Below are 22,665 nucleotides of genomic sequence, written 5' to 3' on the forward strand. Positions count from 1 at the left end.
CCCGAGAGCCCTAACTGGCTAAGCACTATCCACAGCAGAGACAGCTCTGCTTCAGCACAGCCCATGTGCCGGGTGTTTCCCCACCCTGGCTGGGCAGCTCTGCAAACAGGACTCCTGCAGAGTCTTGCCCTTCTCCCGCTGTTGGGACTCCTGTTTTGCAGTCTCCCAACAGCAGCTGAGGCCAGAGATCATGGGTACATTAACAAAGGACCAATCATTCCACTTCGTCTGGATCTGCTAGAACTACAGGTAAAGTTCTCTCAGAGAGTCTAAATAGATCCTGCTCTGTTCCCAGAATACCTTCACAAAATACCTTGCTCATTTTGAGCGAGAAAATGAGATAAAAATGGAATAGTAGTAAGTTAGGTGAACTATGATAAGCAATATTTTGTTTAGTTTTAGTAAGAAATCAATAACTTCATATCACACATGTATTATTGCATGTCACACATTTGCTGAGAATTTATTCTCTTCAGTATTACAATGAAGAAGCATTTACTTTGGAAATCTCCCAAAACTGTCTTCTGATATAATTGTATGTTTGCCCTTTTTTCACAGATTCTTTCTTCTAGTGATTCTACATTCACTGTTTGGCAGGCTAAAGCTTTGTAAAGAAATGCTGAGAAATGCAGCTGACATAAGTTAAAGTATTTTTTTCTCCCCTCCTAGGTAAAATTTGCACAGAAAATATAACTTTTATTCTCTCTTTTGTTGCAAGACTTCAGGGGACAACAATGGCATAAAACCTAGAAGCTTCCTTGTGCAACTGACAGATTGTGGACGTGGGCTTTATGCATTTTCTTCACATTTTTATTTTAAAGCAGGTAAAGTCTGCACAGAAATAAATTTGTCACATAATCAGCTCAAATATTTGGATTTTTTTTCCTGTTGCTACATGACTGTTTCCTTGCTCCCTTCAGAGACTTTTAGAACAGTTTATGCCTATATTCAAGACATTGTTCCATGAGCAGCAGCACTAATGATGCCTGGTTCCTCACAGGTCGGTGTTCTTTGTCCCTCTAATCCGCCCTGCTCTCTCAGCAGCCCTACCTTCCTTTGTGTGTCCTGTGCCACTCCCCTCCAAGGGGACACGGTGGCACAGTGGGGTTAGTCCAGGGCTGTATCCCTGTGCAGATGGAAGGGCAGCCCTCCATCACAAGGGATCAACCATGCCCAAGCTCCCTCCTGCCTTCCCCTGAGGCTGGCAATGATTATTTCTCTCTTCTATTCTCATGAAACTTGAGATTGTTTCCTCCCACCTAAACACTGAGAAGGGAAAAGGAGGGGGTTAGCCTGACAGCTGAATAGAAGCAGACAGACAGACTAGTCACATAAGCCTTGTTTTCATTAGGAAAAGAAGTCAAAAATACATTGTAACCTGCAGGTTTTCTTCCAACTTTTTAAAAGTAGGAGGTGAAAGCATTCTTCTGATTCTTGGCCTTTAGGTTTCTTAACATTATTCTCAGTATTCTTTAATTCTGCTCTCGATTCCATGGCACAATCCATCAGCTTTCCCAGGGCCATCACTCTGCATTAGTTCTGGCACACCTGTGACAAGCTGCGCATCCATCGCCTGCGACAGTTCCCAATGGAAACACCATGAAGGCATTGCAGGATACCCCAAGGGCAACCAGATCCAAGCTTCTGCATGGAATCCAGTCGGCAGGGATACCTCAGCCTCTCCAAAGTTATGGTTAGGTAACAACTGTGCTATTGCTAAGGAGCCCTTGGGGATTCATCCTGGGGTGCAGAGAGGACTGTCTAAATGAAGGAAATTGAAGTAACCACTGGAGGAGCTGCTGCCATCACATGAGACTGCTTGACCAGGCCTTCACTACCAGTGGCTCAGCAGCAGACATTTGGAAGTTCCCCTATCCATAACATACCTTAAAAAGGTACTTTTTACTATGCTCTCATTTCTGAAAGATCTCCATTTACCTACCTGTCTCCAAAACAAAGAGGCTAGTGCAGCAGAAAAGTCTCCTGAGAGGATACTGCTCCCAGTGAAGCTGCAGGCATCTCCCTAATCAGTCCACTGCAAAGTATACTGTTCCCTGCTGGCTGAGAAAGGTCTGGTTGGACCTTTGGACCACACACAAGGTGCTGTGCGCTTATACACATGCAAAACAAAGCACAGCCCATCTGCAAGGTGAAAAAAGAGATGAACTTATGGACATCTGCAGCAAGGGCACAAAAAGCTTTAAGTAAGGGCAAAACAAAGTCAGAAAGCTTTTTAAAATAAAAAAATGTAAGGATATTCTAGCTTTCAATTACAAACACTGCTCTTTCAAATAAAAACACATCAATAAAACTATGTTTCTGCTGAAATGGACTATTTCAGCAGAAACACTGACTATACCTGAATGACCTGCTCTTCCCCTTTCCTTCAGGGCCTTTTTGCACAACATCTGCTCAGGAACCTGAGAGCCTGGTGCTTCAGGGTGAAATGTTTTTATTTATGAATGACAATATGATGATGTAGCTGCCCATAACAGCAGAGGACAACAGTGTGAAAGCCTGGCTGTCCCTGGGTTGTTTTCCTATGCAGACTCAGCCACATTTCCTTTATGTGCTGTCCCAACTTGACTGCTTGCATGGCTAAGGGGGGGAACAGCTTCGCTTGACTCAATGTAGCAATGGACCTCTCCCTTTGCCATCTCCTGGCACTTCCATCTCCTGCACAGCCTTGTGCCATGCTGAGGAGAAGGCTGGACTGCTGTTGGCCCAAATACCATGGGCCAACACGAGGTGAAGTCCAAGTACCCAACTTCTGAGTGCTGCTGATCCTACTCTGGCACAGGTCCCCGTGTGACTCACCTCTTCTACCCCTCACTGACCTGGGAAACAGGGAATAAACTCCTCATCAACGCTGCATGAGAACAACACTTGAGACAGGGAAAGCACAAGTACTTCAGATCAACGTGAAATTTAGTAATTCCTCGTTCTTCCCTTTGCACATGGCAGTTGTCACAGCCCCAGATTTGAGCACTTTCAGCTCACACAATGTGCTCCCACACCGCTATCTTTAATTGGCACTTTCCTGCCAAGCCTCAGCGTTTTGCATCGGACTTTTTCCACGTGAGAGCTGCCACGAACAAAGCATCCCACTGACCCACTTAACTCCCACGTGAAGGCACATGAAGCTTCGCTTCAGTCACCAAACAGAAAAGAAAACACAAGAGCAGAAGGTTTTGATTAAAGGGAAATGAGCAAATGGCTTCAAGGCCCATGGAGTGCACACTGGCTTGTCTACGTGTGCTCACTCCTTGCAGACATTTGGCCACCCAAGGAGAAACATCCTGTACAAAGCAGGTAGTCTTCAGGCAGTGTGAACTGGGTTGGATTCGAGATTTCCCGTTGGCAGGAATGTCCTGTGAGCCATGCGACATCCCCACAGGCTTCTTCCCCTGACCTGGAGTGACTGCCTCCAGGAAGGCAGGGAATGGTTCATTCTCCCTGACCAAACATCAAGGAAGGTACCAATTAGTGTTAATTGTGGCATTGTATTGTGACCAGAGCCTGAGCTGAAACCCCCCAAAAATGAACACAGGCTACTGGCAACATTTAATGAAGTAACCTGGAAGATCAGCTCTGGCCTTACCAAGGCATGGGCACCAGGTCTTGTATTTTGCATCAGAGACTGTATTTTTCCTGGCTGCCCTCAGGCCTCTGGGAAGAGATATTTACAGGTCAAACTTACAAGAGTCCTATTTTGTCTTGCACTTAAATTTACATTAAACAACATTTCATCCCCATTTCCGCCTCCCTCATTGTTTCCTGGTTACGCTGTTTCAAATGGATTTACCTCTTCCTGTGCTTGTTCTCTACAGTCATCTGCTGATGCTATTTTATCTTTTTTCCACCATCCAAACACAATCATGCTCATATCTCCTTTTTTTTTATACTGGCACATTGCACATGCACATACCTTACCAGCATGGGTTCTTTCAATATTTGAAAAACATTTCCTTTTATCCTCATTCAAATATTAAGCCAACTGGAAAGTGACACATCAAGGTTAGGAATGCAGTCTGCTCCTGACAAGGAAAAAATGCTGAGCTCTGCAATAGAGGCTAAGTGGATTAAGATCCTTTTTAAAGATTAGATCACCCTTCACCCTAAATGCAGATTTCTACTGAAATTAATGGAAGCTCTTACAGAATGCAATGGGAAGGCTGACATTGAATGGCAACACAGCAAACATACACTGGCAGCCCACCCAATCCCAAGTGTCCAAATCACTACGTCCAAATGAGTCTTAACAACCAACTGGTTGATTTTGTACTATATATTAACAGGCAGGATTTAATCTTGTAAAATTATGAGCTGATGGGGGAAAAAAGATGAGGTAGTAGTTCTCAGGATAAAAACTTAGGCTGTGACTCATCTGATGGAGCTGCACTGACATAACACCAACAGACACATTTGCCGTAGGAGAATCCATACTACCTCTGGAGCTAGTCCTTTGCACTTGCATAGCTCCTGCCAGACCAGCCACAAAGCTCCAGCAGTTCCAACCTAGAATTTGTTTTTAAGGATACAGTTCAATAAAATGCACTTTTAGCACTGCCCTGTTAATAAACCACATACAGCATGTCTTTGTGTGGGATAGCTGAAAGAAAACTTTATAGATTTGTCTTACATTCCCTCTGCCATCAGCTCTGGGCAGATGAACCCAACCCCCTTCTAACAGGCAGACCTGCAAATGCAGCCCAGCACCTGAAAATCACACCAGAGCCCTTCCAGCTCTCACATCAACAGAAATAAAAATAGTGCAGGTGACAAAGCAGCTTTGCTGCTGCTGCTGCACAGCTGGCACAGACCCTGCTCACTCCCCACTGCATGGCTGCCTTGTGTGAGAAACAGTAACTGAGCAAACAGCAGAGGCAAGTCCTGCCTTCACCCTCAAAATGCTGCAATGCTCTCAGCCTCATGAAGCCACGCTGACAGAAGTAACTCTACTTCCCTGCTTGTTTAAAAAAAAAAAGCAGTACACAAGCAAACTGGGAGCTTTTGCAAGCCCTTGTGGGAAACTGGCAGCAATGCCTCACTACAGAGCAAGCAGCCCAATTTCCACATCTGTACCTGCTTACCAAGGCTCCTCTCAACCAGTACTGGAAAAATACACAGAAAAGAACAGGGCTTTCCAAAATCACTATCACAAAAATGAGATTTGTTTCTTTCCTTCCTGTTCTTTAAAACAACAAGTTTCAAATCCAGGGCAAGCCCCAGTCTCCATGTGAAGGATCAAATGGACAGACAGGGAAAAGAAGCAACAATACCAGTGCCTCTGGCTCACTGCAGGCCCCACCTCACTGTCTCAAAGTCCCGCAGCGTTAGTCCTCATAGTTCTGCCTCTCTTCAACAAGTTTGAGGACTATCATAAACCAGCATTTTCTTCCCTGATCAGAGGCAAACCTCGTGTAGGAGCTTCTTTGCAGCTTTTCCTTTCCCAGCACAGGAGAACCACATGGTTACTGGCCACAGACACACAGGTGTGTAACTACTCCAAGCCTCCCAGGACAGCCAAGATCTCTGCTCCTGCCATATGTTTAATTAATGCTGGGTGTCAGAAGTGATGAGAGGCCTTGCTGCACCCTGCATGGAAGAAAGCGTTTCACTTCAGGAATTCTCACTCACACATTAACCATTTCCTCAGCTTGCTCTGACAGCTGCTGCCCTTGGGCAGGGAGGGATGTGCCTGCATTAGCAGTGCCAGCAGCAGCCTGACACACAGAATGGCCTTCCCACCATTCCAGCAGCACCCTGGGCTGGTCCCCAGCACATCTCTGGCTAAGAACTGCAGATTATTGCTGCCTAGAGTTAGACATTTCAACAATCTGGGAGTTAGATGGAAAAGTCAGGAGAAAAGGACGTGTTTGAACAGCATCTTGGACAATGAAGTAGTCTGGTCCAAGAGGATTTGCAGATATTCCTGGAAAACATATAATGGAGATCACATTTCCTGTACTCCTGTTACCTGCTCGCCCAGCTTTCAGCTGCAGCACCCTGCCCAGGGCAGGGATGTGCACAGCACCTCACACAGCACGGCCCACCCCAGCTGGCTGCATCACACTGCAAAGTGGGAGCCAAACTCCTCAGCACTCAACCCAGGAATTTGCTGGAGCTCCCCTCTGCCTCACTGGTTAGTTGGAGAGGACAGCATGTCACCCCTCAGAGCCATGCCTAAATCTTCCCTTGCACCATGAGCCATTTGCAGACAGGTTTTATCCTCCTGCTCCCCAGGGCTGCAGCCATTTCCAAAGCCAGGTATGCAAGCAAACAGGCTTGGTACTGGCAAGAGCAAGTGTCACTTGCCCAGCCTGCTCTCCTCCTTCACCTGGTTCATGAGCAAGTACCTGCACTTGGACTGTGATGGCAGCACACTCCTTATGCAGCCTGGGCATCCCACAGCACATCCGACAGGCACAATAAGTAGCAGGAAAACATAAAACTGCATCTTTAATTTTGAGCAGCCTAACCTTGCCACATTCACCAGTATCTTTGCCTTGAGAGGTGAGCATTGCCTGCATCATTCCTTCCTTCCTTCCTTCCTTCCCTCTGTCTTGCAGCCAATTCTGCTTTTCTCCCTCACCCTCCCTACCCCCCATTCTTCTTTTACTTCCAGTATTTCTTGTGCTAGGAAATTGTGAACACTCTTAAACCCTGTTCCCTCCTCCAAAACAGAGAAATTGTAATAAATGAGTGTAAATTAGCAGGCTTGGCTAGCACCTAAGTTTCTCAAAAGAGTAATACATACATGAGTGTTCAGCAAAACAGCTCCACAAAGTCACTCATAACTGAAAGGCAGAGCACTTGCAAGTCATGCCTTGAAACCACAGCCCAAACACTCCCAGCATCCCTGTAAAAACAACTTGGAGCCTATCCTAAAACCAGTGGCCAGGAGGTTTGTGTTTGTCCAAGATGAACAAACAAATTACTGGAGAAATGAGAAATAAAAATCAGTGCAGGGACTGGGGCATAACTCATGACACAACACATCTGTCCACTTGCTACAGAAACTATGTTTGGCAAGTATCAGGTGTCTGAATTTCTGCTTACGTACATCTCCCTGGACAGCAGTGTATTAATAACACAGGCAGCCTAAAAACAGAAGCTATCACCAAGAAAAGCTGCCTTCTGCTAAGAGCTCCTTGCTGTAGCCTGGGTATTGCTGTGTTTTCCTCAAACAACGCAGAATTTTGCTTCCTTGCTGTTCAGAGTTGCCATCTAAGCTGATCTCAATTGAAGGAAGATGAACAAACAAAAGGAAGGGAAAGGAAAATTACAGCAGGAAGCAACCCTTATTGTGAGCAGTTTTCTTGAATGTCTTCCCATCAAGGCTCACACTGCTATGTGACTCTGGAGAGCCAGCAGCAGCCAGGGGTTTAGCTTAAAGGCACAAACCTTTCCAAGAGACCTCCAGAAGCCAAAATCTCTCATGCAGGGGACATGCAGGAGCTCATGCAGCCAGACAGGACAGCCCTGGCACTGCAAGCAGCATGAGAAGCTGAGTGAAACATGGAAGAAAGCAGCAAGTGAACACAGGCAGGGGCAGAACACTGGGCACAGAGAGGAGCACAGCAACAGAAGCAGAGTGGGAAGAAACCAACTCCACGTTCAAAATGCAGGCCAAGGCATTGGAATGGGAAGCACAGGAATGGAGATGCTCAGGCTTTAGGGAATGTGGAACTGCACCAGAGAAGTTAGTCTGGATAAACTAAGTTTTCTAAAGAGCAGCTTTAACTCGGCAGCCTAGGAAGAAGCACTTGTGGCAGCAACACAGAAATGGGCATTTTTGGTTAAGATCAGTATCAGGTTTCTCATGTATCCTCAAGCCGTGTTAGAGATGAGAGTCACACCAGTGCAGGCACTCACTGGCGGGAGAGGCTTTCCTCACACGCGTTGTTTCCCAGGAAGCCTCGTGCTGCGGCACGGCCACACAGCTGAGCCGTGCTGCCCCCCGCTGTCAGCAGATTCAGCTCCCAGCAGGAGGAACGCAGCCACATTTCTAGCTCATCCTGACTCAACAGCCATCTTTATGTGCCCGACACAAAGTCGGGAACAGGGATTTCAAAAGAAAACCGTCTATTCTGGGCAGATGCATTTTGCTTCTTTTCTGCTGCTCTCTGCTGTATGATGTCAAGGTAGAAGTTTTTCAGAGGTGCACATCAGATACAGATAAGCAATTTCTGCTAACCACTGTGGTGGTCATGTATCTCAAACCTCAACTCAGTGCCTATTTCTCACAGGTTTGGGGTACAAGCATTACCTGTTTCCCATCAAACAAGGCACAGGGAAGGAAGCCTGAAGATGTTCCATTGAAAGGCAAGGAACACTTCCATTGAAAGGCAAGGACTGTCCGTGAGCACTGGGCTGGTGAAGAGATTCCTGTGGCCTGCCCAAGGTGACAAGCATTTGATACAAAGACGCAGTCATCTAAGTGGCTTCCTCAAGAAAGGAGAATGATCTAATCTGAGTCATCTAGACAATGTCATTATGATCTCAGGATTATTCCAGTGATCAGGCCAGATAGATCAGAATCAGCAAGGCCAATGGTTTAGATTAATCTTTCTCTGCCAGGACTTCAATTAAAGTAGCCAAGAAATTAGTGCCAGACACCTACCTAGCTGGTTATTATCACCTGGGCTTTCCTCTAAAATCACCTGCTAAGCCTGACCAGAAGCCAACAGCATTAGAGTGTTTAAGACAACAAAAGATGAAGGCTAAATATCTGCACAGAACCCAATCTGGGATTTCTACACATCTCAGACTTGCATTAAAATCCAAATTCTAACTGCACAAACTGCCTGTTCAAGCAGGACTAGATATCTGCTATCTGCAATGACAAGCTAGTTGGAACAAGAATGAATCTTAATGCATTACAAAAAGCTACACTCAATTCTCTGAACTCATATGACTGCTGACAAAAACATGCCTTTACACTCCTGGTTATTACGATATTTCAATGTGCTTATCACCTCCTGAAGCAGAAGACACTGTTGGTTTCATGCAAGCAGTGAAACTAAAATGCAGTGACAAAGGAAAACAGAACTGCCAGTAGAACTCAGACTGCTCTGATTATTGGTGCATCTTCTCGAGAGCCTCCATCGGTGCAAATATATGAGAACTTTCACAAAACACAGACATTCAGTTAAACAGAAGAACCATTACCAAGACCAAAGAAAGTTGAAAAATGGTAATTTCTTTAATAACCTGTAATTAATTATAAATTTAAGACACAGTTGCTTGCATTAGCAAACTCTGAATGGACAGCCTCACATTTTCTTTCCAAACAGTGAGCACAAGACAAGAGTTATAAAATTAACTGAAGATTCTGGACTACTGTTGCTGTGTCACAGCACGGGCACTTGTGAGCACAAAGTCAAGGATATCTTCATATGTCCCTTGATGGCTAAACCACAGGGACAGGATTTGTGAACAGAGTCCTTGCCTAAGAAAGCCTGAAACAGTCTAGGCAGGATGAACCAAGCCAGGGCAGGAGACCCAGTAGAAGCTCCACCTCGAAAGTTTTTAAAGTTGAGAAAAATATGGCTACAGGCATAAAAATTTTAAGTCTGTTTCTGTTTCTTCAGGTTTGGCCTTTGCCTTGGCTGCTTCTTTGGTCTCTGCACAGCGTTCTTACCGCTGGCAGAGGGAAGCCTGAGAGTTACTTCATCGTCCTCTGTGTCATCATCCATCCGAGCAGCTTTCCGGCGCTCGAGCACTGCTGGAGTACACACTGGAGTAGGATCCTGAAGAGATCAGAAAAAATGGATTCACAGCAAAGCCATCTGCCAGAAAAAGCTGTCCCTGCCCCTGTGGTACCACAAGACACCTCAGTCCAGCTCTCCTTCAGAAAATTGTTTACATTTTATAACTAGCTACTTTTGTAGACATTATTTCTTTGGACAGAAGCGTCACCTTCAAAGAAGTGTATGTGAAAGGCAAATGGAAATTAATTCACATTTTTTAACGTGTTGTTATGCACATTTGCTTTCTAAACTTGGTATTTCCTGACTCAAAGCATCACTAAAGTCAAGTGGAACATAATCAGGACAACGAGGCAGGGGTTGAGGGAGTATATTTGAGACTGGCATACAGAAATGCCACATTCAACTTAACAACAGAGCTGAAACATCCCAACTTTATTACATCAGTTATCCCTCAGAACTCAGTTGACAGAATGTATTAGTTATCCTGTCTTCCTCACAACCAGCCATGCCCCAATTATCACAAGTAAATCCAGTAATAATAAAAATCCCCAAACAAACACTCACTCCCCCAGCTCACAACAATGATGAAACAGAACAGAAATGTTAACATCTTACAGACTGCCAATATCCCAAATCTCAGTCCTGATGACCTGAACTTCCCTTTCATCCTACTGCTACTTTTACCTGGCATTTGTTTCCAAAACACCAAATACTGCGCCTGGAGAGCACAGGGTAGGAGGGACAGTGCAGACGGAAATGGGGACAGACAGCACTAGACTGTATCAACAATTCAACTCCCTTTTTATCAAAACAGGCAGGCATTGAAACATGGTCCAACAGAAGGACTCCACCAAGGAGATCATGTCATCCCAGGGTAAAGCACAGGTGCAGGGGGTGTACAGGTGCCCCAGCACCCTGCAGTACCACAGCCTCAAGGGAGTGCTGAACAGCAGAGGCTGACAGCACTGAGGGACAGGCACTGCTGGTTACAGTGTGCTGAGCAGAAGCCTTTGCTGCTCAATACTCTCACAGGAAAAGGAACCATGAAGATTCTGTCATGCTCCTCAGTTCAAGAGTGTAAACACATCTCAAAGGAGCTACTTCTAGCACAAACATCTCTCAGGCAAACAATGTTATGGGGTTTTGTGTGTTGAAATCAGTATTAAGGTGCTAGCAGAAGACTTCAAACATCTGCTCCAATGTGAATGGTGGTACTGGTCAGCACCAGGACTGGTCTGTCTTACCTGGCTGCTCAAAGAAACGTTCAGTTTTGACTTCTTGGATGTTTTAACTTTCTTTCTCTTTTTGGAAAGCGCCTGTGCAGCCTAGGAAGAAAGACAGATCAGGTGGATCACTACGCATTTGTGTGAAGACACAGTCACTTAACAGTTCATAGATTTGTTTGATAACGACAAAGTCTTTGTTACAGCAAATAGGTTTAGAATAATTAACTGACTGACACAGAGGCGATCTGGTTTGAACAAAACCACCAAAAGCAATACAAGAAAATGTGCTACTCTACATTTTTAGAACATTCCATGTTAAACGGCATTAACTGCTCACAACTCAAGTACTTGACGGAAGCACTCTGCAGAGGAGGAACATACAAGGGCTGTGGATGGAAGTTCTGGCCTTGGGACCTGCCTTCAAGCCCCCACTCTGCCAAAGCCCCTCTGCTCTTTGGTGATCTGTGCTCCAGTATTAAACCACAGAATATCCAACTGCTTGTACCAACAGAATAAAAGGAACATCTGCCCTTTGCTGTTACCTATTACTTCTCTACAAGTACACACGCAGGCACATGGAGTGCAGCCCAGCAACAGCACTGAATTCCTGGCGCTTCCATACAGTTCCTAACACAAGTGAGCCTCCCTGGGGCTCTGTCTCTTTTGCCAGTTCCACATAAAACACATCATTTCCATGCATTCAGCACAACTCTAGAAACACATCTTGCTTAACAACCTCACTGAAGCGATGCCAAACTTACAAATCCTGGGAAGTCATAGTCCAGCCCCTTCTCAGCCAGCTTCTTCCGTAAGAGCCTCTCCTTCCGCAGCAGGCGCTGGGTCATCCTGGCCTTCTCCAGCAGGGAGCGGACGCGGTTGTAGCGCCGCACGGCCGGCTGGGAGGGCTGCCGAAAGATCCTGTCACAGCCTTTGAACAGGCTCTCGTGGACCTTCTCGGGAGGCACGAACTGACCTGCACCAAGCACAGCACATGGGTTACAGCAGGGCTCCCCTTCCTGCCGAGGGCACTCACACAGCACAGCCCACGGCCACAACACCGCGCTGCTCAGCGAGTCAGGAACAAGAAACAGTCACTGCACCCTCAGCCAGCCAGAGAAATGGGTGGGTGTGTAGGGGGATACAATATAAGAAAATAAAGATAGTGTAATAGTAATCTCACCCCTAAGGAGTTGCAGCTGGGCCAATTATTAAAGATTAGGAACAGGCCTGACTTTAACAGGCCACAGCTGTAACCAATGAGAAGAAGATGCTATAGAAGAGTGGGGAGGCTGGTTGAGAAGGGAACTGGAGTCAGTTGGCTACTTTGGGAAGAAGAAAGAGTCAGTGCTCTGAGGAGCTGCCCATGAGAAACACCAGGAAGGTATGAAACTTTTACGGTAAGGAGACAGCAATATGGAACTCTTGTGATAAGATGACAACGTGGGTGGGTGGATGGATAAAATGCTTTAACAGTTTCATCCAAAAAGAGCAGACAAAATTGTTTTACAACATGTCAACTTATAATCCTTTACAAAGAAAGTTTTACTGTTACCATGACTGAGAAACTCAGAGATTTCAACAATCTTTTACTCAAAACCTCCTTTTGTCCAACCTTACAGACAACAACTGCAGCAGTTACAAATGCCAAGGAGTTTCCATGTGAAAGGAACTATCCCTACAGCAACCCCAACTTTGTCCTGAGATTTCATGTTACACAATCACTAGGAGCAACATCAGCCCAGAGGAAAAACCAGCACTAGTGACCAAAAGCCTGCTGAGCATGTTCTTTACATGTAATGAAAATCTTTACAGATGATGAAAAGGCCAGCCCCATAGAAAATACTTCTGGGACAAAACTTCATTAAAAAACCCCTAAGAGTCTATGCTTGGTTGAAAATAATAACTGAAATAACCACAAGTTTCCTTTGCATGCTAGAGGACATAAACTGCACCTTATACTTACACTTCAGCAATCTCTCAGAGAACAGGTAGTTATTCATTGTGTCTGCAACAATCTTGGCCACATCATCAGACTCAAACTCCATAAATGCATAGCCTTTGCTGGCTCCAGTCTGTGAGTGACAAGTGAGAAACATCAAACAGTGCTTTGGTACCTGAAGGGCTCTATTAAAATTATTTTATTCTCGAAAGTCATAGCCCATTCTCAGCAAATGATAACCAATGTCACAAAGGTCACTAAAATTGTGAAAAACACAATTTAGACCTAAAAGACAAATTTAGTGCTAAATTGGCATGACGTTATTTGTAAAATACATATTTGCACACAAAATAAACTGCTCACAGGTATCTACTTGCTAAAAAACCCAGAGCTGGCCTGCATTGCTACTGTTCCATGCTTATACAGTAATCTTAAAATGTAACAGCAAACCCAGAAGTGAGAAAAAAACAGATTTATCAAACACAACAAGTAAGTTAAAACAGAATTGTGGCACTTCAGTTGTACCTTGAACTGGTGCATTCTGGTATTTCCCACTGGAGTGAATTTACTCACGGAAAAAAGGACCACAGGAGCCGTGTGCCAGCCGCCGCTTCGCAGTCGGGGACAGACCCGGGCCCTGCCGCTCCCACGAGGGGCTCCCGAGGGCCCCAGGGCGCAGCGGCCTCTGCGCGTTCCGAGGGCCATCGCTGGGCACGGGGGGAGCTCCAGCGGTCACGGAGACCGCCCGGCCCGGCCCGGCCCGGCCTCAGGCGCTCGGCCACATCACGGCACCGCACGGGCCGCTACTCACCTTCTTACTCCGGGAGAGCCGCAGCCGCGTCACCGTGCCGAACTGCCCGAAGTACTCGCGGAGCTGCGGCTCGCAGAGGCCCCGCGGGAGATGCCCCACGAACACCACGCCGGGCGTCAGCTCCTCCTGCGAGCACAGAGACCGCGTCAGCCCGGGCCGGGACTCGCCAGGCACGGGCCCCCGCCCCGCCGGGCCGCCCCGCTCACCTTGGCCGTCCGCTTGGTGCGGGCCCGCTGCACTTTCTGCTGGAACTGGCGCTGCAGCCGCGGCTCCAGCGCCAGGAGCGGCGCCGCCTTCACGGCCGTGGCAGACGCGGGCACCTCCGCCGCCATGCTGCCTCCGCGCGGCCGCCGGAAGTGCGTCACTGCCCTCGCGCCGGCGCCGCGCGGCCAGACGCCGTCTCCCGGCAACGGGGCGGACGGGCCCTAGCGCGGCCACAGCGGGCCCGGCCCCGCCGCACCGGGAGGGCGGCCTGGGACACGGACGCCGCTGGGGGGGCAATCTTCCGCCCTGGGAGCGGCCAGCTGCCTCCCCGGAGCGATCAGCACTCTCTGGGTGCCCTCCCAGTCGCTACTGGGCCATTCCTGGCTGCTCCGGCGGCTCAGGCGGTGCGCGGGGCAGGCCGGGGAGGCGCTGCAGGCGGTGCGGGGGCAGGCGCGCGCCGGCGGCGCGGAAGGCCCCGTGGGCGGGAAGCGGCGGCACCATGTCGGTGAGCGAGATGTTCGCGGCGCTGCAGGGAGCGCTCGGCCAGGACCAGGACATCCGAGAGGTGCCGGGGCGGGCGGGACGGGAACGGGGTGGTGCCGGTGCCGGTGCCGTGGCTCGGCTGACGGCGCGCTGTGCCCGCAGGAGATCCGGAAGGTGGTGCAGGCGCTGGAGCAGACGGCGCGGGAGATCCTGACGCTGCTGCAGGGCGTGCACCAGGGGCCCGGCTTCCAGCACAGTGAGTCCCGCGTCGCCGCCCCGGGCAGCGGAGAACAGCCGGGGGCGGGAGTGCCCCTCGGAGCACGCAGGTGCCCTGTCCCGGGGCCCCTTCTGCAGGGCCCAGTCTTTCCCGGGCCTTCACCGTGGGTTTCCCGGAGGCTGCGGGGAAGAGGAGAGCGCAGCTGGGAAGTTTCAAGCCAGACAAGCAGTAAAGCTGCCGTTCAGCGTTATGGACAGCGTTCTGTCCCTTTCTCCCCTCCCTAGTGGGGTGCTTTTCTGTCTCGGTGCAGAGCAGTGTGTTCTTTTCCGGGTGATCATGTCCTGGGCCGCTGAGTTGGCTCTTAGGTCTCCCTGTAAGTGGTTTGCACATAGATTGTGTTATCATCACTTGTTGGGCCCTTGATCAGTCTCATCTCTTCATCCCACACCCCAAAAAGCTGTGGTCCTGAGCACTGAAAGGGTATTCAGGATGGGCTGGGATGAGGGGAACACACTTCCATCTGGTTTGTACAAACACATTCTCTCTGTGTGTATAAAATCCCCTAACGCAGCAAAATGTAAAAAGAATTTCCAAGGGCTGAAAGAGCAGGACCTGCCCTTGTTGTCTGCTTGAGTGACAGCAGGAACTGTTCTGCAGTTTTGGAGGTTTGGGTTGTCATCAGCCTGGTTCCAGGCTTCTCAGGTGTTGGACAGAATGTTTCTGGGCCAGCCCATTTCCTCCAGGCCACAAGAGCAGCTCTGCAGGCCTAGGTGTCAGATCTGCTCTTTCTGCCCCCTCATTTCTCAGCTTACTGGTGACACTACTGGAATAAGCTTAAATGTGTCCCTTAAGAGCTGGATTCTTGCCAGTCAGTTAATGTCTTGTAAGAAGAAGCAACCATTCTGACTTTGCTGGAAACTCTTGAGAGGAATTTGTGCAGGCCACCCTGTGAAGGGAAACAGAACCAGCCTCCCCAGGTGCTGAGTTACTCCCTTGCAGAGCTGACAGGTTGTTTTCAGCCTGATGAGGTTCCCCAGCACGCTGGGGGCTGGGGCTGGAGGCCTGGGCTTCCTCTGGCCTCAGAGAGGGTCTGTGCTCAGCAATGAGCACCACCTGAGGTTTGAGCTGTGCAGGCAAGTGCAAGTTCCATCTGCTGGGAAACTGGCAGTGCTGGAAATCAGAGCTGCTGAGTGGTTATTTGCACAAGCTCAGTTCGCTAACCTGGGAAAATCCATGGTCATTCTGGGGGGAACAACTTCAGAATTGTTGTCAAGCATTTAATTGTAGAGGCCCATGTTCAACTCAGTGTATTTTCACTTGATGTTTAATTCCTGGAGAGAGCTGGTCCTGGAACTTGAGGAGTCGGAGAAGAGATTTGGAATAGTTAAAGAAAAAAAAAAGGACAAAACCAACTAAAAAATGGAAAACTAAAAAAAAAAAATCAAACAAAAAAACCCACAAACAAATAAACAATCAGACAAAAAACCCAAAGCCTCATCTTATAATTCTTGCACAAATAATGCTTAATAGGTCAAGAGTTAACTTGTGATAGCAGACCTGTGAATTTGTCATTAAAATTCAGCTCTGTTAGTAAAACCTTGGGATAGTTGGGAGTTTGATGGAGGACAGCTTCCCATACCAGCCAGTGGCTTTTAAAATGTCATCTCCCAGAGGCTTCCTTGGCTGCTTGTCCCAGCTGGAGCTGGAGAGCTGCTGGGAAGGCTGGGCAGGGCAGTGTGTGCTGTATCTGCTGTGGCCTGGTGGCAGGCAGGGTGACAGGCAGGGCCAACACAGCCCCAGAGACAACTCTGTCCTTGCTCTTGCAGCTGCAGAACATCAGTTTGAATCTGGGGTAGTGTGTGTGTGTCACTGGGCATTGTCTGAGCCTTTACAGTAAGGATTGTTTCTTTTTGTCACAGGTGCCTCTGCAGAACCCAAACCTGAATGTGTTCCTTACTCTTCCCCCAGCCGCACGATGCTCACATGACTGAGGCAGCCCTGTAGCTCTCAGTGAGCTTCACACAGCTCTTTCATCCTGGCTGCCACATGGAGCACTCCCACATTCTGCTTCCTGAAGCTTTCATTTTTTCCATGTCATTCTTGTCTCTTTTATTTTTTTAAACAGAAACAATGTGTTATTAACAGAAGTTTTATGATCACATTTGAGTGACTCCTCGTAGGTGTTGTTTGCTAAAAACCATCACAGCTTTCAGATGCAGCTTTTGTGAATAATCCTGGCTTCTGCACATGAAGATGCAGGAGGACCTGTCAGGTTGATTTTGTCCTTCCTTGGGCTGTGACCCGGCTGTATGAGGGGGCTGCAGGGAGGCCGCTGGCACTGCAGGCACAGCGGGGCTGTAACTCTGTCAGCGAACGGGAGGTGGCAGTGGCTGCTGCAGGAACAGGAGATCATTCCTCTGCAGAGCTGTAACACACACTGGGTAGGCTGCAACCCAGGCTCTGCAAATACATCGTAAAAAGCAGGAAATGCAGTTTCCTGAAGGGATGTTGCACTTCATGTAGCCAAATTCTGATGGATTAGAAAAAAAAAATAGGATAAGATTTTAATATAGAGAAAGAAAAGTTTCTTTTCCTTTGACTGTGAGAGTTGCCTGGCAGCAGTGCTTGGTATGTGCTTCCTTTGAGGCCAGCTGCTGTGTGCAGTGCTGTTCCACTGCTTGGGATCTGGCTGTTGCTGGGACATCTTGGCTCAAGTTCAAAACAAAGGCCCAGAGCAGATCAGAAAGCCTGGAATTCCAGAGTCTTTCTGCTTTACCTCTATGGCTCATGGTGTCACCAGGAATACTTCTCAGACCGATTCCAAGTGTCCGTAGCCTATCTTGAACAAGAAAGAAGTGTAAACAGTGCTGTCTACACAGGGAAACTGTTTACAAACCTCTGCTGCCTGTCAAATACCCATTTCCTGAGTGTATTCATTCCCCAAATGCTGTGCTGTTTCTTTTTCAGTTCCAAAGAAGTGTCAGAAGGCTCGTGAGCACTTTGGTACAGTGAGGACACAGATGGAGTCTCTGAAGACCAAGTTTCCTGCTGATCAGTATTACAGGTGTGCAGGATCACACACAGCCAGACACAGATATATACGGGAATTGCTTGGCATTTGGCATCATGGCTTTGGAATAATAATGTAAAGGTTGATGGGCTGAATGCTTCTTTCTCTTTGAAAAGTAAATCGTGGTAGACAAGTGTGAGGTTTTTATCAGCATAGATAAAAAATGCTTTTGCTCAACTTTAACTTTTCACCAAAAATGCTCAGTATTGAATTATTTTTCTAGGAATCTTCTTTAAAAAGAAAAAGGGAAGCTTAAGAAGTTGGAGCTGCCCTTGTATCTGGGAGCAGGGCATTTGCTGCTCCATTAATTTCAGTTAAGTTGTTCAGTTTGGGGCGTTCCTGGAAGCAGAGCTCTAAATCTGTCATGAAATGGCTGTTTGGTTCTGCAGACACTAAATGAAGTTGTCACCTCTGTGTTCTGTTGCTGCCAGAAGGGGACAGTGCCTGGCAAGAACATTTCAAAGAACAAGAATCTTGTCAGCTCAGATCTGCTGAGGGAAAGCTCTGGCTGTCTGTGGGCAACACAGCCTGGAAAAGTGTGGGAGCTGAGGAGGTGTGTGAGAGGGGTGAGCAAATGCCAGTGTCTGGTGTGGTAACCTGGGTGAGGAGTTCTGGAGTACCAAGGAGATGTCTTTTAGCTGGTGTCATTTTGATAAACCAAAAATACTGCAAAGTGCTTGTGTTAAGGCAGAAAACACAACACACAGAGAATGTGTGCTTGTTGCCTAACACTCCAGTAATAAACATTAATTATTTTTACCTGGACCTGGTGTTACTCCTGCAGGTTTCATGAGCACTGGAGGTTTGTGCTGCAGCGGCTGGTGTTCCTGGCAGCATTTGTAGTCTACTTGGAGTCAGAAACATTAGTGACCCGGGAAGCTGTTGCAGAAATACTTGGGAGTAAGTTAATGCTGTAACTGAAGAGAAAAAGCTTGTGGCCTTAGACACTGTAGCTTTCAGAGGTACAGGGAAACAGCAGAACTTAATTTCTTCCTGAGAAATCAGTTCCAGAGTTTATCTGGTATTTGATTTCATTATATCAACAACAAATTGTCAGAAGACGGAAATTGGCAAACCTAATGTTAACCAAAGTACTTAGTTATTAATAAGTTCTTCATCAATGAAAGTCATTCATTCAAAGTGTGTAAATGCACCAAAAGCATAACACAAAAATGAGAGCTTGTTTCTCTAACTTCTTGCTTTTGGTATTGAAAAAGTGTGTAAAACAGATTAAATTCTTGCCATAAAAGAACTGTATCTTCACAGAGCAAAAGATTTGGAAAAAATAGGGAAAATACATCCTGTATATAGATGTAAATCTAGTTACTCTGTTGGATGTACAAGATGCTGAATCAAGAACAGAGGGGCTGTAATTACATCACATACAGGAAAAGGCTGACTTTTATTTTGTAATAGTATTTCATAAATTTGATATTTCAAATTAGCACCAGTAAACAAATGCAATTTAAGGTGGCTGGGTTTGCTCCTGCTCAGCACCACCTCATCACTGCTCTGTTTTTGTCTCAGTTGAAGCTGATCGAGAACGGGGCTTTCACCTGGACATTGAAGATTATCTTTCTGGTGTATTAACTCTGGCCAGTGAGCTGGTAAGAAAGATATGCATGCATGTGTTTGGTTTGAAACTGACCTTGAAAACAGTAGTAATGTGTTTTTTAGCTTTATCGAGTTGGTCCTGGCAGTTATGATACACAATACCTTGATCTGAACTTATTCAGAGGCAAGATGCTTCTCTGCATGTTCCTCAGTGATACTTCTAAGATTTAAACTTAAATTTTGATTTGATTAAAAATCCAGAACAATGCTCAACAGAAAGGTAGATCTAAGTACAAATAAGCTGACTGCCAGGACCACAAGTGCGTCGTTTGGTACAGTAACTGGTGGGGACTGTGATGTGATGTGATGTGGGTGCTGTGCTCTCCGGTGTCTCCTCTGGCAGGCCAGGCTGGCAGTGAACAGTGTCACAGCTGGGGACTATTCTCGCCCTCTCCGCATCTCAACCTTTATCAACGAGCTGGATTCTGGCTTCCGCCTCCTCAACCTGAAGAACGACTCCCTGAGGAAGCGCTACGATGGCCTGAAATATGATGTCAAGAAAATTGAGGAAGTGGTTTATGACTTGTCCATCAGAGGACTCAATAAGGAGGCGACAGTTGGTGCAGGTGGAGAGAAGTGAAGGATGCTCCTGGAACAGCATCATCGATTACCTCAGATGGTTGCCAATTTAGGAAGTACCTAGAGAAACCTTCCTACAGTAGTTTAGAAGAACTGCAGCTCAAAGCTGCTCTCTATTTTCTTACAAAAGGTGTAGTACAGGTGTTAGATGTTTTGTAAAATCATGTCTAGATTAGGACAGGAGACTGTTTCCAGTGGAATTCCTCTGTCAAACACACGGTGCTGTTCTCTGCACAGCAGCAATAGTAGTCAGTAACTCCCATGAGCTGAGATTCCCATTACTTCTGTAGTGTTGCTTCCCTGCTGTCAGGGAAGTGCTGTGGCTATCTCTCCTCACACAGCACTCAGATCCCAGTGCAGACACGTGGGATCTTTAAAGAAACACAGTGTGTAAATACTGACTTTTTTTTTTAAGACACTTTTTTTTTTCTTTTTGTTTCTTAAATTTTCACCTATGTAAGTTGAACAAATTTGTATAACTGTTTATGAACCAGATCTCTTTTTTTTAATGGTTTCTCATAATGTACACCCTGTAATTGAGAAATTAGTGAAAATACTCCTGAGAATTCCTCTATTGGAACTGGTGTCTTGCACCCCAGTATCTCTGTCTCTCTCTCTCTGTCTCATATGTTTTTTCTTTCCAGCATCATTTCAGTTACCAGGGAGAGCAAGGTTTTCTTAGATACCTGCTTTCTCTGTCTGGTATTTGTTTTATTGGCATGAGTAAATGCAGAGTTTTAATGATGATTTGCCTTGAGAACTCAGTGTAACCAATTTGTATGTTTAATTTCCAAGTTTTCTGAATAGAGAAGTGTAAACTGACAAACTGCAGCTGGTGTCTGAGTTCTAACAACCTGTACAGGCCACAACTGTACCTGTATCCTGGGATTAAAAACAAAAAACACCACAAGACTCTAGTTTGTGTAGTAAAACGTTTGTACCTATCTCCAGAAATTAGGAGGTTACTGCTTTCAGGTAAGTATGTGAGATGTTTGCAAACACCAACAGCCTCTTTCACATGTGTAAGTGGACAGACTCATGCCTCCCCATGTGTTTGTTCTCTTGTCCTAAATGACTTTGAGTTTTGCCTTTCTCCTACTTCTGGTGGTGCAGGAGGGTTAAGGAGAACAGCTGACTTAGGAGGAGGAGGAGGAATACTTCAGAGGATGAATGGGAATGGTCAAGTTTATGCAGAGTTTGTTTGCGTTTCGGTTTCTTAGTGAAGATTTTCCACTGAGTTAGGGAGTTGTTTTGTTTTTTGGAAGAAAATCGTTTCTTGGTTATTTTGGCCAATAAAAGCTGTTCTTTGATTATGGCCACTTGGTACCTCTGTCTGTCTGTTCATCTGCTGTTATTTGCTTCCCTTGCTGGGAACCTGTTCTGGAATACCAGCATTTCAGTTCATCCTTCAGCTGTCCTTGGACAATAATGGAGTTCCTCCCCTTGGCTGTAGTTGTTCAGTAGCACACTTCTAAACACTGCCAAGTGCAAAGTCAAGCTGCAAACAGATTTCACAGGCTTTTTAAATTTATTTTTTTTAACTTTGAGCAATTTCACCAAGTAAAACAGGAGAGCTATGGAGTTTATCCTTACCCACCCAAGAGGTGGCAAGACTATTTTAAGTGCATCTCATAATCTTTCATGTTTGTCCTCATCCTTTGTATCTTGTCACTTAACATAGGGAGATGGCAATATTCCCCTTTTCACAGCTGAAGAAAATGAGGGTGTAACTTCCTGAGCCCTGTGGCAATGTAACAGCTTTCACAGTATTTGTTTTTGCCCTGTGCCAGTGTTTGCTCATTTCCTGACTTAACGCTGTGGCAGTGGGAGGAAGGAAGGAGCTTAAGCCAGTTTTACTGCCCAAACCAGAGATGGAGGGTGAACCAACACCCTAAGGCTGTGCAGACACAGCTGTGCACTTCAAGGTCACACAGGAAATTTGTGGGAGCAGGAGAATAGAGAAGGGTTACCTGAGCATCAGTTTGGTGTGCCTTTGGTTAGAGGACTCCTGGCATGTGGGACTGGGATGTGAGGCCATGTGGCAGGGCAGCTGCTGGTTAAGGCTTTGCACTGACTTGCGTCCCAGGTGCTCCAGTTGCCTTTGGTCATGTAGCAGGTCTGCTTCCTGACACAGGATGCTGTGTGCCTAACAGAGCTGTTTACTAGATCCCACATCTGCCAGCTCTTGCTGCTGGGTTCTGAGAGCTGGTGGAGATGAAGCAGTGCTGTGCCACACGTGCAGGTGCCATGGGAGGGACAACTGGAAGAGCAAGGTAATTACTTGGGGCTTACAGAGGTGCAAGGTGTGGGATCCTTCTGTCTAAGGCTCTGTGAAGAGCAAGTGCCCAAGAAACACTCACTCAGTGATGTCTTCTTGGAGGGTGTTTAGCAAACAGCTCCTTCTTTCCTGTTTTTAAGTCTTGGGGAGAGCCTGCCATCATCCTCTGGAAAAGCACTGTTTGCAAGAAGCAGGCTACACAGCTCATTCCCAGCGTGGGTCTGGAGAAGGAAAAAAAACCCACTAACTTTCCCTAGGCAGCAGCAGGGGAAGATGGGGATGCTTTTGTAGCTTCCTCTGCACCGCCGTAGCCTGTAGGACCTTGTGACCTTGACAAGGAATCTGCACATTTCTCTGATCCTAAATGATAAGTTGTATTCCTGTCCCAGAGCTGGGAGTAGAGGGAAGAAGGGAAAACCCAGAAGGACTTGAGTAGGGAAGGGGGAGCAGGGAATGGCAGTGGACTGCAGAAGCTTGATGGCTCACGGTGAATCAGATGCACTTGAACTCTGAACAAGTGACTCCTGT

General features: G+C 46.8%; 2 protein-coding genes across 2 annotated transcripts; one reads left to right on the forward strand and one right to left on the reverse strand.

Moving 5' to 3' along the window:
- Positions 1-9,184: 9,184 nt before the first annotated feature.
- On the reverse strand, positions 9,185-14,033 carry NIFK (nucleolar protein interacting with the FHA domain of MKI67). Its single transcript, XM_066553496.1, is given in 7 exon segments — positions 9,185-9,608; positions 9,611-9,755; positions 10,961-11,041; positions 11,704-11,915; positions 12,906-13,014; positions 13,693-13,818; positions 13,899-14,033. Coding segments are annotated over 7 exon segments (852 nt in total). The 5' UTR covers positions 14,025-14,033; the 3' UTR covers positions 9,185-9,555.
- A 310-nt stretch (positions 14,034-14,343) lies between these two features.
- TSN (translin) lies at positions 14,344-21,174 on the forward strand. Its single transcript, XM_066553879.1, has 6 exons — positions 14,344-14,461; positions 14,542-14,635; positions 17,564-17,660; positions 18,451-18,566; positions 19,194-19,273; positions 19,624-21,174. The coding sequence occupies exons 1-6, from the start codon at positions 14,396-14,398 to the stop codon at positions 19,858-19,860; spliced, it is 690 nt and encodes a 229-aa protein (XP_066409976.1). The 5' UTR covers positions 14,344-14,395; the 3' UTR covers positions 19,861-21,174.
- Positions 21,175-22,665: the final 1,491 nt, after the last annotated feature.

Source organism: Molothrus aeneus, chromosome 7, assembly GCF_037042795.1.
Source record: "Molothrus aeneus isolate 106 chromosome 7, BPBGC_Maene_1.0, whole genome shotgun sequence".
Lineage (NCBI taxonomy): Eukaryota > Metazoa > Chordata > Aves > Passeriformes > Icteridae > Molothrus > Molothrus aeneus.